This window comes from Eurosta solidaginis, chromosome 3 (genome assembly GCF_040869045.1).
Source record: "Eurosta solidaginis isolate ZX-2024a chromosome 3, ASM4086904v1, whole genome shotgun sequence".
NCBI lineage: Eukaryota > Metazoa > Arthropoda > Insecta > Diptera > Tephritidae > Eurosta > Eurosta solidaginis.
This window is the reverse complement of record NC_090321.1, coordinates 159,228,116-159,246,301: the sequence shown is the minus strand read 5'-3', so window position 1 is coordinate 159,246,301 and position 18,186 is coordinate 159,228,116. Positions and strand designations below refer to the sequence as shown.

General features: G+C 36.5%; 1 protein-coding gene across 3 annotated transcripts in view; it reads left to right on the top strand.

Annotated features, from left to right (window-relative positions):
- Positions 1–18,186, top strand: part of HnRNP-K (Heterogeneous nuclear ribonucleoprotein K) — a 157,499-nt gene that overhangs the window by 16,056 nt on the left and 123,257 nt on the right. The window contains exon 2 of one of the 3 annotated variants that reach the window (XM_067773506.1): positions 1,190–1,249. The exons of the other annotated variants lie outside the window; for them this stretch is intronic. Coding sequence (XP_067629607.1) covers positions 1,243–1,249 — 7 coding nt within the window. The 5' untranslated portion in view covers positions 1,190–1,242. The remainder of the gene's footprint in view (positions 1–1,189; positions 1,250–18,186) is intronic. 3 annotated transcript variants of the gene reach the window in all.

Here is an 18,186-nt window from a genome sequence, read left to right as displayed (position 1 = left end):
GGTAAGTGGCACATCCTTGCTCTTATAGCGCATAATCCTTCTTTGCATGTCGATCCTGATGCCTTGGTCAACTAAGAAGTCCACTCCCAATATGACTTCATCAACAATCCCTGCCACAACCACAACGAATTTGTGTAGAACCGGGACCTTTCCATTTAAGACTTCACATGCCACTTCTCCCTGGACTTGGTTGTACTTGCCAGTGACTGTACACAATCTTGCTCCATGTAATGACTTTATTCTCCTGTTGCCAAATCAGATCGGATTAAGGAATGAGATGCGCCCGTTGTTGTTGTTGTAGCAATGTAGATGCGCCCGTCTCTACAATCAGTAAATGCTGCTTGTCATCCGCATTTCCTCCGACGATAAGACTGCTAGATTTTCTTCCGATTTGCCGGTTCTATGTACCGGAGCGACTAAGGATTTTTCCCGACCAAGGGCTGTCGTTTTAAAGTAACCCCATTTAATTTGTTGCGTCCCTCTTACAAGTAGCAACATTGTTTATTTACGCATTTCCGAAGAGATATTTTGAAAACAAACGTCGTGCGCACAATGTTTTGATTGTTTAATGATAGCAATATATTTTGTTTACAATTTTGTTAGATTCATATGGCCAAATTAAACCTTCAGGCCATCCCTCCCTCCCCACCCCCAAGTTCCATGAGGACCTTGGGGTCGCCAGAGCCTCGTCTGTTAGTGAAACAAGATTCGCCGCGGATAGGTGAGGTTGACAATTGGATTTGGAGAAGCTATATATTGAGCTGGCAACCTGAAAGGGTTGCGCTACACAGCCCCTTGAATCTGGTATTTTGGTCGTCTCTTACGACAGGCGAGATGGTCTGCAAGTACCTTAATGTTGCTTTGTTACCGGAACGTACCGGATCTATCCAGGAAAGGACCACCAACATCGATAACACTCCCCAAAGCCTTCGGGGAGTGGCTTTATCGTTAATACAACAACAACTTAGGCACTACCACTATGATTTTACTATTACTTTTATATGCGAACACTTAAAGTTTTATTTATCAATATCTACCTTAAAAACACTGGCCTGGATAAAATCGAGATTATAGTTTCTTTTGTTGAAATTTAATGTTTTCACACTTCAACCTCATTACTGGAGACACACATTTTTCTGATGCAACTAAAATGCATATGCTTAAAATGCTGTCTCTTTACTCTTTTCAGAGCCTCCAAAGGTTACAAAACGTCTAAAACTCCAATAGTCATCAAGCTCAATCATGACTAGTAAGTACGATGTTTTATCCTCGATTGTCCTTAGATTGTTCTTTGCATGGCATTTTTTTATGAATATAAGGTACGGATAAAAACTCTTTCCACAACTTAAAATTTTGCTCTCAGGAAAAGTAAAAAATTTAATAGAAACACTCAGCAGGGCCAATGTGATATAGTGAAGTCGCTTTAGGCGCTTGTGGATACACATTTCCCGTGTCGAAATTATGAGAAAGGGCTGGTAGGCATCGCTTCCACCGCAGATGTTTCTATTTACTGGAGCAAGTCTGGGGGTTTCCCGACCATGGGCTTTCATTGTATCCCAATTTAATATGTTGCGTCCATCCCACAAATAGTCATGGCCACGAGAAGTGGGACTGCTGCGCTTGCCGGAAACGAATTTATTTAGGACGGTTATTGTTGTTGTAGTAATAAGGTTACTCCCGAAGGCTTTGGGGAGTGTTATCGATGTGATGGTCCTTTGCCGGACACAGATCCGGTACGCTCCCGTAACACAGCACCATTAAAGTGCTAGCCTGACCATCTCGGGAACGATTTATATGGCCCCTCCCTCCCCACCATCAAGTTCCATGAGGAGCTACACAACCCCTTGAATATATTTGGTATTTTAGTCGCCTCTTACGACAGGCATACCTACCGCGGGTATATTCTATCTCCCTAACCCGCGCCTAACGGCACCTCTTACACGGCCGCAGTGGCGTGCTTTTCATACAAGCTGAAATGCCCGACTTCATAGCGTAATGTTCTATTTTCAAAAATCAAATTTATGGCGTAAATATTTATTTTAGAATTTAAATCCATGTTCAAAGCCACATGCGGTCCATTACACGGGGGTCCGTGCTCTCTGTTGGCGAGAAGGCCATTCCATTTCATGACAAAATCGCATATTTCATAGCGCCTGTTGTTGTAGTTGTAGCAGTGCTTCGCCACATCCAATAGGAGCGACCAATCACAAATTGTCATCAATGTCCTCTAACGGGAGTCCAAGAAAACTTGCAGTTTCAACAGGGGTGGACGGTCAATTGCTTTGTAAGTGGTAATGAGCTTTTCACTATCTTTACCACAAGTACTGCCGGCAAGAGATTTTAGGATTTTATCACGACTCTGGATTTTAGGAACAATTGCGGTTGCATGCTCTCCAAAATGTAGATCCTGGTCACACCCAAGTTTTTTGTGTGTAAAACAGTCTGTAGCGTTATGCCATCGACGTGGATGTTCAATATGGTCGACATTTGGGGCGGCCATGTTGTAAATAAGGTCGCCGATGATTCGCTCGGTGACAATTTAAGTTTTCTCGAGGCGAAGAAACTGGAGAGATAAGGGAGATCGCTATTTATTTTATTACAAACCTCATTGATGTGTGGGCCTCTGTGGCCATTATTTTGCAGTCATCGGCGTACGAAGCGATAGTGGTGAAAGTAGCTTCGATATGTAGAAATTAAACAGAAGTGGGGATAAGACACCACCCTCTGGTACCTTTGGTGTAATTCTTCTCGGTTTAAATGTTATGTTTCTGAATTGCATCGGTGCTTGCCGATGAGACAGATAATTTGGGGTCTACCTTTTGAGACTTGGGGGAAGGGGGACCCTTCCAGGTCTTGCAGTAACGTGCCGTGGTTGACCGTATCAAAAGCTTTTGATAGGTCTAACACAACGAGTATTGTCCTATGGTGGGGGTTTTGATTTAATCCGCAATTTATTTGTGTGTTAATGGCGTTTAGCGCGATGGGGTTACACTGAAATGACAGCCCTTGGTCGGGAAAAATCCCGAGTCGCTCCGCTACATAGGACCGGGTGCCTTGGGAAGCGGTAGTGCTATGTAGGTTTCGATAGCCATGCTGACCCAATGTGCAGTGAAATAGGGAAGCAGAATGGCTTCAAAGCTACTGGCGATAGTGAGATATCGGACGATAAGAATCTCCTATGTTAGCTAGTTTCCCAGGCTTTAATAGCGGAACCACCCTGGCCATTTTCCATTTTTCGAGGATGGCGAAGTGGACAGAGACAGGTTGAAGACATGTGCTAGATAATTAAATCCCTCTTTGCCTAGTTTTTTAAGCATCGGCATGGCCATGCCGTCGGCCCACTGCTTTAGATAGTTTAGCATGACCGATGGCATCCTCAACCTCTTTGGCGATGATGGTAATTGGGGACGCGCTGTATTTATGCTTCTGTGCGCGTCTGTTGGACCGCCGTCTGACTTTGTCAACCGTAGAATACATTATATATTGTCCGCAAAAAGCGCTCACGCATTTTTTCGCATCGGCCAGCACTTTATTTATTTATTACGGCCAGAAGCCTAATTCGTAAGTTGGATTATATTACAGTGTTTTATCTTATAGCTAAGGTTTTACAAATTCATATAATTTTGTTTTAAAGACTGTTATTTGGTTGCAACCTTTTATATCCATAGGCAGATCATTGTAACTTTTTAGACCCTTGTAGAAAATATTATGTTGATCAATTTCAGTTCTAAAAAAGGCCAATTTGAAATTATGTTTGTTCCTCGTATTTATGTTGTGAGTTTGCTCAACTAATGCTATATTTTTTATTTAAATACTCAGGTACATTTCCATGTTTGATGTGGAAAAAAATCCTTTGTTCCACACGTAACCAGTCTAAAGTCTTCAACATGTGAGCCGTTCGTGTATCTCTAGGTTTCTGAAGAATAAATCGCATAAATCTATTTTGAAGCTTTTGGAGCTTGTCTACTTCTTTATCCGATACTATGAATAGAATGGACGGGCAGTACACGAAGTACGGTTCTATAATTGATTTATATACAATTATTTTGTTTATTTTTTTGAATGAATTGACAACTTTTTCAACTGCATAATTTATATGATCTTCAAATTTGAGTTTATTATCAATTATTATTTCTAAGTATTTTATACTGTTAACTCTGTATGATTTCATCATTTTTTTTTTTAGCTCGGCTATATCATCCTCATTGATATTCCTCCTTGTTATTATCATATATTTAGTTTTATTAATATTTAGTTTCAGTTTATTACCACACAACCATTTATACAAGTTATTTAGTTCGTGTTGCATTTTCACTGATCGTAATTAATGCATCATCCGCAAAAAGTCTAATTTCACAACCTTCGATAGCATTGACTGTATCATTTATGTATATAAGAAATAGTATAGGTGCCAATACTGTGCCTTGAGGTAACCCTACGGGTATCTCTAATTCATCAGCCGTCACAGCATTTATAACTGTTTTCTGCTTTCTCTGCTTCATATAGTTGCGGAACAATTTAAGTTGGTTGGTAGACTAGTACATTATTTACTTCAAGATGATTCACCAACTGATTCTTAACAACGACTTCGATAATTTTAGCATCACATGGCAGGGTATTTAATTGTCTTTTTAACTTTTTCCACAGGTATTATTGTTGACGTTTTCCACATTTCAGGTACCCCACCATCTTCTAAGCTGTTATTGATTATTTGAGCATAGAAATATCCGGTATACGATATACAATCTTTTAGTACACCTTCGGATAGAAGTTTTCTTCCGCATATTTGATATTTAAAGTCTTTTAGAATATTAATAACTTAATCGGTGGTAATTTTAGCAAACTTTAATTTTGAATGGATTTGTGTATCCTCTAGTGCTACTTGACTTAATTTCCATCACGCTGTTTGCAAAAAAAATATTAAAACCATTAGCCAGATCGGTTTCGTTTTCAACCATCCAGTATCACCTTTTTTATCCCTTCGTTATCTTTAGTTAGGTTAACCGTTTGTTTGAGATACTTCCACATTTCTTTAGCATTGTTTTAATTCATAACGCTTTTATTCTGTACTTTTTCAAATTAGGTTTAAAATCGCCGCGACCAAAAAAGGCTAATAATCCATACCAACTTTCTGTATAGGCGGCCTTCGGCCGCGCTTATAAAAAATAATCCTGGGCTACGCCATGCCAAGTCCGGGTGTGTGGTATAACCGTGGCTACCGCCACGGTGATGTCCTGCGTAGTACACGCTTCTGTTAGCTTGTTCGAATTAGAGCGACTAGCAGTCCTATATATGGATAAGTAAAAATATGTATTACCAAAACGTGAATATATATGTAGTTATACATACATAAATATGAATGTAAGAGGAAAGAGATATTGCTATTTTTTACACGGTCATGATGTTTATCATAGCACTGGGATTTTGTGTTTGGGGATTTTGATTTTAGGGATTTTGATTTTGGGGATTTTGAATTTGGGGATTATGTGTTTGGGTATTTTTTTTTCTTCGGGGATTTTGTGTTTGGGTGTTTTTTTTTTGGGGATTTCGTGGCACTCTCGCCTGGTTTATGAACTTCCGCCAACACTTCCAACTCTGATTTGTTAGCTACTAGGCTATTTATGTTCAAATAGATGCATTTAAAGTCATTGTTGGTGCCCTTTGTGGATTTTTTTTGGTACCTTGTTACCCTACGTTGTATAACATTAACATGGTCCAGGTGAGTCAGTGGTCTGATTGCTAGTTGCTTATACCCTAGCCTTTGTTTTTTATAAGCTTTTATTTACTTTCACTTGGCTGTTGTCTGTAATCAATCTTGCAAGTTAAATTTGATACACTTCCCGGTGTCCGATTGAGCTGAAATTTTGCACACATGTATAACTCCGATGACAATGCAATATTACTTTGCGAGTATTCGATAAATTAATCGATAACAAAGTTATCGGTAAAGATTTGTGTTCACATGGGAATAAAAGCCTAAGTCCTTTGTTTAGAGGAATGGTGAATAACCTACAGCGGCTCAAGAACGAGGTAACTTCGCTTTGTTTGTGTATACAACGAACGTAGAAGTTAGGCTGTTATCGCTCAATGTCGCATTCTTTTCTGCGCACTTGATTTTGTTTTACAGATTTAACCTACGGAGCAGAGATCTGCAATGAGTAGAGTTGTAAACTGAACGCGACATAGGCAAAGTTACAATAAAATATGATTTTAAGTTAGCACTGTTTAACACAATGTTATATGTGCTCTCTGTCAAAAATACTTCAACTAACTTGTTGTTGTGTTGTTGTAGCGATAAGGTTGCTCCCCGAAGGCTTTGGGGAGTGTTATCGATGTGATGGTCCCGACCATCTCGGGAACGATTTATGTGGCCACATTAAACATTCAGGCCGTTCCCTCCCTCCCCACCTCCAAGTTCCATGAGGAGCTTGGGGTCGCCAGACCCTCGTCTGCCAGTGAAACAGGATTCGCCGCGGATAGGTGAGGTTGACAATTGGGTTCGGATAAGCTATATACTTCAGCTTCAACTAACTTAGTCACATTTTATTTCGATTATGAATATGCCACAATATATTCGCATCATGATATAAAAAATCGTGTACTCATAGGGTTATTTAAACATAGCTATTCGTATCAGTAAATTGGTTGAGAGTCTTTTTCATCCTGACAGCGCGTTAGCGTTGAACGCGAAAGATCTGACAACCGAAGATGCTGATATCCGAAGTGAAGCCACTTTTGGCAAACACATACGATATGTTTTCTCGAAAATCTGTATGTATGTATTTAACATTTTGTTTGCAAGAACACGTGAACATGTGTATGCACATATATACAAATTCATTTAAATGAGTTGAATAAAGCATGGATGGGGCGCATTCCAAAAGCACAACTGCTGGCGAAGTTGATTAGTGATAACTTCTTGGAACGCACAGTTGCAACTTTACGACAAATTAGTGAGCATAAAAATTTTCCACTCTATTCACTCAACGTTTTTATCGATTGGTTGTTTGCAGTTGGCTCAACGTATCGTTTCAAAAGCACAATTTCTTTCACTCAGCTGATAACTGATTATTAGCAAGATCAATTAATTGATGGAACAAAAAACAATGATCAGATTGATGTTAATAATATAATACACTCAGACATTAACAAAACAGGAGGTCTTCCAAACGAAGTAGAAATATTTGTTGGTGCTAAAGTTATGTTGAGATCTAACGTTGACGTTGATAAGGGACTTGTAAATGGAGCAATAGGTCACATCACTGGAATTATATGGCCATATTACAGACATGCTCAACTATACCATAACGATATACCATCGGTTCGCGTAGACTTTGGTAACGATGGCGTTCACATAATACAGCCTAAATCAGCTCAATTTCCTTCTAAATTTAATCACGGCACAACTGAAAGAAGAATGCTTCCGATTGTCTTGTGGGCTTCAACTGTTCACAAAATGCAGAGAACAACTGTAGATCATGCTGTTATTTATCTAGGCTGCAAATTATTTGCTGCTGGTCAAGCTTATGTGGCTTTAAGCCGAGTTAGGTCTTTAGCAGGTCTTCGAATCGAAGAACTTGACTGTTCAAAGTTGACATCGAAAAAACCTTGTAGCAAACCTCCCAGCGGGTTAGGGGGTCAGAATATACCCGCGGTAGGTATGCCTGGCGTAAGAGACGACCAAACTACCAAGTTCAAGGCGCTGTGTAGCGCAACCCTTTCAGGTTGCCAGCGCAATATATAGCTTCTCCAAACCCAATTTTCAACCTCACCTATCCGCGGGGAATCCTGTTTCACCAACAGACGAGGCTCTGGCGACCCCAAGCTCCTCGTGGAACTTGGGGGTGGGGAGGGAGGGATGGCTTAATTTCGCCATATAAATCGTTCTCGAGATGGTCGGGCTAGCACATTAATGGTGCTGTGTTACCGGAGCGTACCGGATCTGTATCCGGCAAAGGACCATCACATCGATAACACTCCCCAAAGCTTTCGGAGAGAAACCTTATCGCTACAACAACAACAAGAAACCTTGTAATGTTGATGCATTAAAAGAAATGGATAGGATGAGAAGTGTTACAAATAACTAAGTAAATATTACATAAGTAATTTAAACAATATTTTACCCTACTAAAAATAAAAAATAAAAATTGTTATTTAAATAGAGATAGTTGGCAACCCTGGTGTGTGAAAGCTAAAGTAATTTGTGCTCCTCTTTAAATTTTCAAATTCATTGTTTATTGTGAGTCTTAATTCTTACAACCTGTGTCTAAACATTAACAAACGTGACATTTACCTGTGGAAAATAAGATCCTCTGTCCAGGTGATCTCCAATTCAACTTTACTAACTTGGCAGTATATTGCGATTGGTGCTCCTGCTTTGTTGTTGTCAGTCAACTTGTTTTTTTTTGACACCTTCACACCTTCATCAACTGTGTATATTCCCGCCAAAAGTTTTATAGTCACTGAAGTTTGTTTGTGCTTCAAGCTTTATTTTGTGGTTTGCGTCTATGCTAAACTTGAAGCCTGCGTCATAATAATCTAAGCTGCGTTAGAGCTGCCACCCAGTTTCTTCGAGCATTATTTTTTCGAACACCATGGATCAAGTCAATGGTAAGCGTCGTGGTGACGACCTTAATAACGAGGTTGATAGCGCCAAAAAGGTGCAACGGATCAGCGGCTTCTCTGCTAGTTTAATGCAAAGTATGGATCGCGGATTTGCTAAGTTCAACGATCTGATTGCTAAGCAAATTTTGGATTCAGAAAAAGGCTCATTGAATTCGTATGAAAAAAACTAGAAGACAAATTTGTGGTGCTGAAGAAAGAGGTCAGTGAGCTTAATGCAAGAGTTACTCAGCTGGAGAGCGTGTTCGAGCGCGTTGGTTATCTCGAAGAGGAAGTAAAAACACTTAAAAACAATGCGTCAAAGCAAGAGAGCCATATTGCCGCAAGTGAAGTCCGTGTACACGGAATTCCCTTTAAGGAAGGAGAAAACTTAACAAGTGTCTTTCATCACCTCTGTTCCACTCTTAGATTGCAACCAATTCCTATAATGAGCATTTTTCGGCTACAGAAACTAGACAACAGCGTGACAGATCCGGCCGTAATAATCAAATTTCAGTCGCCGACAGACAGAAACAAATTGCTAAAAAGTATAGGCACCTTTAGGCGCCAAAACAATCCAAACATCAAGGGTCTGCAATTAGTTCATGTGGGCATAAATTCAAATGCTCCGATTTATGTAAATGCTTCGCTGTCCAGGCAAAACTATGCGATCTTCAAGGCAGCGATCCGTCTAAAGAAGAAAAGGAAGGTAGTAGCGGTTTTTTCTAAGAAGGGTCTGGTACATATCAGACGAACAGCCAACGCCAGCCCTGGAGCAATACATAGCTTAGATTTTCTAGAGCGTCTTGAGAATACCGGCGAAGAAAGCGCGAGTTCCTTTCGAGTTGATGATGCGCCAGCGATTAATGATCAATAAATTAATTTCTATGTATGGTATATTACTTAAGTTCTTGAGTCTCTTCGTTTCCGTCTTTATCTCTCCCTATCATACTTGTAAACAATCATTTATGTTGTCTTTATTGTTACGCATCGCAGAGCATTCTTTATATCCCATAGATAGTGATGGTCCTAGACTATAGGTTGTCTAGTTCCAAAGACTGCTTACATACACTGTTGCGCGTATTCAGCAAACGTACTAAAGGGCTCAAAGTCATCCATCTCAATGCGCAAAGCCTATATAAAAAGCTGGATGAATTGAGATTCATATCTGAGGGTTCTGATATAGATAGATTGATTGATTGATATTTATTATTAATATGTTTACATATTTTTTGATTTCACAATAAATTTTAAATATCACAAATTAATTTTCAATTCACAGACGTGTATGATATATATATATATTAAGTAATAAAAAGTAAAAAGTAATAAAAAGTATTTTAGCCTCGAATAAGATCTATACATAGCCGTTTAAAATTCATAATATTATTCTCTCGTTTGATATAATCAGGTAACGAGTTAAATATGTTAAGGCCCTTATATAATAATGTGTTTTGGGCTGCAGTAGTCCGCTGTAATCCTAGTCGAAAGTCATTCGCATTCCGCACAGCATATTGGTGTGTATCTCTAACATACTGAATGCAACTTGTTAAATACATCGGCGCCCTGTTCTGTTTAATTTTAAAAATCATTATTAGTGTATTGAGCATCAGTTTTTGCTCAATATTTAGCCATTTCAATGTTTCAAGCATGTGACTTATTGGGGTGTATTTGTGGCATTTTATTATTGATCTCATACATTTGTTTTGTAATTTCTGTATCCTTCCTATTTGTGATTGGTTACAAGATGTGTACAGAATTGTGGAACAGTATTCAAAATATGGCTTTATGATTGTATTGTATATTTTTATTGCTGTTAAAGTGTCTAATTTATTTCGTATTCTTCTAAAGAAGTAAATCTTTTTTGCAGCTTTTTTACACAAATAGTCCACGTGATTGTTAAATTTGAGCTCATTGTCTATTATTACACCTAAGTATTTCATATTGGTTACTTGCTCAATACTAGTATTATTTATCTCTAAATTTATTTCGCTATTTGTATTTATCGCCATTACTTTTGTTTTCTGTTCATTTAATTTGAGCCTATTCATTTTAAGCCATTTCATAATTTCATCTATATCACATTCTAACTTTCGTTTACATTCTTCCACTGTTTCTGCTTCTGTATATACCAATGTATCGTCTGCATACATTACCAATTTGGATTTTGATATCACTTTTTCTATATCATTTATGTAAATTATAAACAGAATTGCTCCCAGAAGAGATCCTTGGGGCACCCCTGTATTCACATATGAAAAACTTGATTTTGTGGATTTTATTTTCGTTTGCTGTCTACGATTTGTAAGGTAGTCCTTAAACCAAAGTAGCTCTTTTCCTCTTATTCCATACATATACAGCTTTTTTATTAGAATACCTCTGTCTATTGTTTCAAATGCTCTTTTAAAATCAAGAAATAGAGCTGCTATTATTGTTTTTCGTGGACGCTTCTTCCACTCACTTACGACGAAGTTTATTGCACTTTCACATGAATGATTCTTACGAAATCCGGACTGGTTTAGAGACAGTATATTATTAGTTTCTAGGTACGTTTGTAGTTGATTTTTCACAACACTTTCCATTATTTTTTCAAATATCTTAAGAGTATTTATTGGACGAAACTCTTCACATTTTTTTGTTTTAGCGATTTTTTCAACTGGCACTACCAATGAGTCCTTCCATTCATTTGGGAATACTCCGCTCATTAATGAATGATTTATTAACTTTGTTAAGAAAGGCCCAAGTACATTCCAGTTGTCTAAAATGATCTTTGGGCTCACATTATTCCAATCCTTTTTGTTCTTAAGTTTTTTACAAATTGCCTTTAGTTCGCAAATTTGTATTTCTTTAAAATGAAAGGTTTCAGGACAATGATCAATATTGTTAATATATATTTCTTTATCAATTGACTGATCTATTAATTCTATGCTCTCAATGAAGTATTTATTGAGCTTATCAGCTATTTCATTTTCATCACTTATTTCTTCGTTTTTATAAATTATAGAGCTTATTTCTTTTACATCTTTGCTAAGTATTAAATTTTTAAGTATTCTCCACATTTCTTTTTGATTTGTTGCGCTATTGATTTGTAGCTTAAAGTATTTATTTTTTTCCTTTATTATCTCTTGTTTGTATGTTTTACATATACTTTTATAAATTAACCATGAATTGGTATCGTCCATTACTCTCGCAGCTTGGTATGCTCTAATTTTATTTATTTTTAACTTCTTTAACGTTGAGTTAAACCATTTGTTGCGACTTGAGCGATTTCTAATCGTTCTACTTCTCGTATTAGATACCACCAAATCTTGTATGCACTTTTCCAGAATAACAGTGTTTTCATTTACATCATATGCGTTACTATGTTTTAGGTTTTTGTTTAAAAGCATTCTATTAAATTCACGCTGGTTGTAGTGGAATTGTTCAATTACTTTGTACTTTGGTTTTATTACACTTTCGCGAGTAGGTTTTTCTATAACTATCGACTCATGATCTGATATTTTTAGAGAATGCTGCACTGTTACTCTCAGATTGTGTATATTCGTTAAAACATAATCAATCAAGGTTTTAGAGTTTCTAGTTATTCTAGTATTCTCGTTCATTTTCTGCATTATACCGTTATCATTTGTTATTCTTTCTAATTCTCGCTTGTATAAACTATCTTTCGACCAGTCAATGTTAAAGTCGCCTGCTATTATAAAATCTTTACTTATTTCCGTTATCGTTTCCAGTTTATCTTGAAATGTGTTGCAAAATTCACGTTCCGAGCTATTTGGTGATCCATAAAGCCCCATGATGTACAGCTCGTTGTTATCAACGATGCATTTTATTGTTAATGTCCATATTTTCATATCACTGACTAGACAGTCTACAATATTCGCTTTAATTTCTTTATGCGTGTATATAATCACGCCACCTGTTCTTCGAGAGCTTGATACACACTGAAAACTATTGAAATTTTGTAGTTTTATTTCACTAAGTTCTATGTCTTCGGTTACATGAGTTTCCGATAGAATTATTATATCGTATTGATGCTCTTCTATAATGTGCTCTAACTCCGCTTTATTATTTATAAGTCCTTGTATATTTGCATGAAAAAAGTATTATTGACTTTGATTGCTAGTAACCATTTTTTCTCCTTTTAGCTTCCAGTTTATTCACATATAGTGGACAACTTTTACTAAATGTCACGTGATTAATGTCCACATCGATATTTAGTCTTTCTTTCGCACGTATGCAGTTAATACATTTATTTGTTAATTCTCGGTTGCAATCCCTTGAACTATGTTTTTCTAAACATTTCACACAGATTTCTTCATTTTTACATTGTGCGGCTTTGTGGTTGAATCCTCTACATTTATAGCACTGTTGTACCTCAAGGCCATCAAAAACTCTACATTTTTCCCAACCTATATTTACTTTTTCGGCGGCGATAGTCTTTTGGAACGTTTCCGGATCTGCTTCGATTAATGCATTGTAGTATATTACATTGAGCTTTTTTGTTTCATACTGTTTTAAAACTTTCAGATTTCCATCCGCAATGTAAGTATTTTGTTTTTTTAACATTTCAATTATTTTTTCATCTGCATGTTTAAAGTTCATCCTCGATATTACAAATCTATGAGACATAATTTTGGGTATTTTTACTTCATATTTTTCACCAATACGGTCCTCGATTGCACATTTTATTTTATTTCTTTCCGTGTCGTTTTCACTTTCGATTAATATCACACCATTTGCTCTAGACTGTACATTGCTTATTTTCAGTTCTTTTGGATCAACTTTTTCATTTAAATCGGTTTTTGTTTGATTGCTGTTTTGTTTTGATTTAGGCTTTATTATTAAAGGCACTTCTTTTCTAATATCTGGCATCACTCTCTTATCTTTTTTTAGTACTTCAGCAAATGACATTTGTTTGTTGGCGGCCTTCGTTTTACCGACTAACTCTTTTATTTCTTTTTGTGCTTTCTTATTCTCTTCGCTACTATTTTTAATTTCACTGCAAATTTTCTCGCTGTCTTTCTTAAATATCTCCGCTACATCTCTTATTTTCTTTACTTCACTTATATTTACTACACATTTTTCTTGCACCTTTTGCATTTCTTTTATTCTCTCGCTAAATTTAATTTCAATCGCCTCTAATAATTTTTTTATTTCATACTCGTTATGTTTAAGCGCCAATTCGAATTCACCTTTGTACTCTTCTAATAGGGCACCATTTTTGTTTATCACTGCTTGCATGTTTCGCATTGCAGAATCTATATTATATATATATGTAACGCAGTCGTCACACATAAATCTTAACAATTTATTTTGATTTAGCACAGTAGATGCATATTCATCTAGGCCACAACACTTTGTTTTTAGGTGAAAAATCTTCCCGCAAACACCATCGCACCGTATTCCAGTTTCTCTGTTAATTGCTAATTTGCACTTATCACACGACATTTTTATTTTTGAGCTTTCGTGTATATTTGAATTAAAAAACAATTCATTGCTCGCTCGCACGTATTATAATAGTGTCTAAGTAAAATCAAAATATTATTTTACTACTGCACATAAACCATTAAATTCAATTTATTTACAAATATCACACGGAGCTAGTTAGATACACGTCCGAACTCGTTGAAATCACTAGATGTTATATGTATTTCCGAAACCTGGTTTTCTTCATGTCACAAAAATGATTTGGTGCAACTAAATGGATATCAACTTTTCAGGGCTGATAGACGTGGTCATGGTGGTGGTGTTGCTATATACATATGTTAAAAGTAGTTTATCCTGTAAATTTGCTGCAGTGCTAGTCCAAGTGATTCTGTCGAATATGTGTTCGTAGACGTGTTCTCTGTAAATAATGAAAGGCTTCTTATCGGCTGTGCATACAGACCTAATCGTGGAGTTGACTTCTCTGGCTTTATTGAATTTCTCGAGCCTCTACTTATAAGCTATGATAATATAATCATCGCTGGGGATTTCAACTCCAACCTTCTCGTCGACTCAACTGTAAAGCTAAGTATGGAGTCTCTTGGACTTTTTCCCACCAATTTAACTTCACATACACACTTTACTGACTCAAATTCTTTGCTGGATTTATTTTTTGTGAATGATCCCCTGAAATTGCTCCACTACGATCAATTGTCGGCATCTTGCTTTTCAAAACACGATCTGATATTTCTTAGTTACAACTTTCAAACGTCACACATCCAATGTTCCTTTACGTATCGTGATTTTAGAAGCATATATTACAGTTCCCGTAATGCAGCGATGGAGTCGGTCGAATGGAGCTTGATTCGTACGCTGACATCGGTCGATGATTAGGCATCATTCCTACAGAACCATATTATTAGGCTTTTCGACAACCATGTGCCAGTGAAACTCAAGGCTGCTACACACAATAATACCCTTTGGTTTAGTGCCAATCTAAAACACTTAATTCACCAGCGTAACCTTGCTTACTCACGATGGAAAAGATACAAAACCCTGGAGGCTCACAACTGCTTCAAAGCAGCTAGGATCGCTGCAAACAAAGCCATTAGGTCAGCTAAGCAGAAATTTTATAATAACAAGTTTAGTGCTGCTTTGAGTTCGAAGGAAACCTGGAAGTCGATTAAACATATTGGTATCGGAAAATCCAAATGCGATATTTCTGTCCTCCCTGATGTAGAGAGATAAATATAAATTTTGTAAATCTGCCAATCTCAACTGACAATATATGTGCTGACAATTATTGTATTCGCGCTAATGTTGATTTTGGTCCTCTTGAGTTTGCTAGTGTCGATGATTGTGATGTCGTTCAAGCCATTCTTTCAGTAAAGTCTAATGCTATGGGGTTCGATGGTATATGTCCGAAATTTTTAAAAATAATTCTTCCTAAACTCCTTCCTCACTTAACCTACTTGGTTAACTCTGTGCTGACGTCCTGTGTATTTCCCAAATGTTGGAAAGTTGTTAAGGTAATCCCAATCCCCAAGCAAAACAAGGAGTATAGACCTATAGCTATTCTGCCTTTCCTTTCCAAGGTCGTCGAACGAATTTTGCACTGCCAGATAAATACTTATGTGCAGGATAATAACCTTCTCACAGACTCCCAGTCTGGATTCAGGTCAAATCGTAGCTGTAAAACGATAGGGGATCGGTGATAGAGGATATTCGAGAACAAGTTGACAAAAATTGTACTGCTTTCCTGACTCTTCTGGACCATTCAAAAGCGTTTGACTCGGTCGACCACAACGTTCTCTGCAAGAAGCTGGACAACCTATTTAATTTCTCCAACTGTGCAACAGCCCTAATCAGATCGTATTTGGCCGACCGAACTCAGGCAGTAAATGTTGGTAGCAGAAAGTCTGACTTCGTCAGTGTTTTAAGAGGAGTCCCCCAAGGCTCAATCCTTGGTCCCCTGTTATTTGTTTTGTATATAAACGATTTGCCTGGTGTTCTTAAGTATTGTAATATTCACATTTATGCTGACGACGTAAAATTGTATATGTGCTGTCCTAGTGATCGTACCAGTTCATGTATTAATAACTTAAATTACGATTTATGTCAAATTGGTACGTGGGCTTCTATGAACGGCTTATGTCTTAACCCTAAGAAGTCGAAATGTATAGTCATTCATAGAAGGTCAGTAGATAAAAGTGGAATGAAAAATTTAATTTTAGACAACACTATTATAGAATACGTTGACACGGCAAAAAATCTAGGTGTAGTTTTTAACAAAACCTTGACATGGGAAGATCACATCTTCCGCACAGTGGGAAAAGTGTATGGGATGCTTCGTACACTCTGGCTTTCACAATATTTTACTCCGTTACATATTCGTCTACTAATAGCAAAAGTGTACTTAATACCTATGCTCCTTTATGGCTGTGAGGTTTACTCTAATTGTGACTATGTATGTAATAGGAAACTTAATGTTGTTTATAACAACATTGCTAGATACGTCTATGGGTTGAAAAGACTTGACCACGTCTTTCATCATGCTTACAGGTTGTTAAACATTTATTTCGATATCCTTATTAAACTTAAAACGCTCACTACGCTACATAAATTAATATATATGAAGGAACCTGACTATCTGTATCGGAGGCTAAATTTTCTCCAGTCGTCTAGATCTGTTCTCCTTACCCACTTCAGACATCGTATGCTAATATCTGATCGCCAGTTCTTCATTACTTCCATACGTCTTTGGAACTCGCTCCCTTCTAGACTTAGGCTTATAAGCAATGCTCTGCTCTTCAATAAAGAATTAACAAGTTTCTATAATAACCTAAACAATTAAAATACTGATTTCTTCTAAGCAAATGTACTCTATCATTCGTTTATTTTATTTATTTACTATTTATTAAATATATTATTTGTTGTAACCTTTTCTTAGCCATAGTCATTAGCTTTAAGTTTCAAGTTTAAATTGTTCCTATTTTATGCCTTTTACCGACTAGCACTATAAAATAATTTTTGCCAAATTGTTGTGCTGGGATGAATTGCCTAATAAATACAAATACAAATACAATTAAATTTAAGAAAAAAGCTTTTCTAAGAACAAGCTTTTATTACTTGTTAATAAAACGAACTAAAAAGTAAAAAATTATATTAAAGAAGAAAAAATCACAGTCCTAATTGTTCTAATAAAAGCGTGTTACTTTGTGATCAAGAAAAGGAGGTCCTAAATGTTCTTAATTATACAATCAAAATTTAACACGCTTTTATTAGAACAATTAGGACTGTGATATAAACTGTAAGATTTAGTAATTTGGGTGTAAAGTTTTAATGTTAAAAATATATAACTATGTACAATATGGAATTTTTTTGTCGCAGACGGAGAAGCCTAATTATCTTTAAAGTTTACAGTGAACTTATAAAAAAGTGTTATATTTCTTTACAGTCAATTTATTTTTTACTTTTTAGTTAATTTTATTAACCAATAATAAAAGCTTATTTTTAAAAAAGTTTTTTTTTCTTTAATTTTATTTTACATTTAAGCGCTTTAAGTAGACAGGGCTATGTCTGCTATTGCTCGGGTGATCGGTATCAAGCCCTAGATTTAATTTCTCAGTAGCCTTGATGCAATTTATACACATATTTTTAGGTTGTTCCTTGCACTCCATGGTTTTATGTTTAACCCAAGCATTTGCTACAAACATCTTCATTTTTGCATTCACTAGCTTTGTGATTGTATCCTTTACATTTAAAACACATTGTTATATCAACACCATCGTATACTTTGCATCTTTCCCATCCTATGTTAAGCTTATCTATATATATGTATATACATATATAAACTTTTTTTGTTTTTTTTTTTTTTTTGACTGCGACAATTTATGAAAAAAAGCTGAAAAAACCGTGCGAGTTTATTTGACAATCTAAATTGTTTTTGTGTTTGCTGGGTTGAGTTGTTATTGTTGTTGTTTTTCCCGGCGCGTTTTTATTGAAGAATTAATACAAAAAAATAAGAAAGGGATTCAGGTTATCCATGGTAGGTACATATACTATTTGAAGTGCAAGTCAAATCGACTCCAAATAGTTGTGCATCCAACGTCGGAGAGTAACCAACGCCAATACCGCCGCTAAAAGTGGAAGGTCATTGCA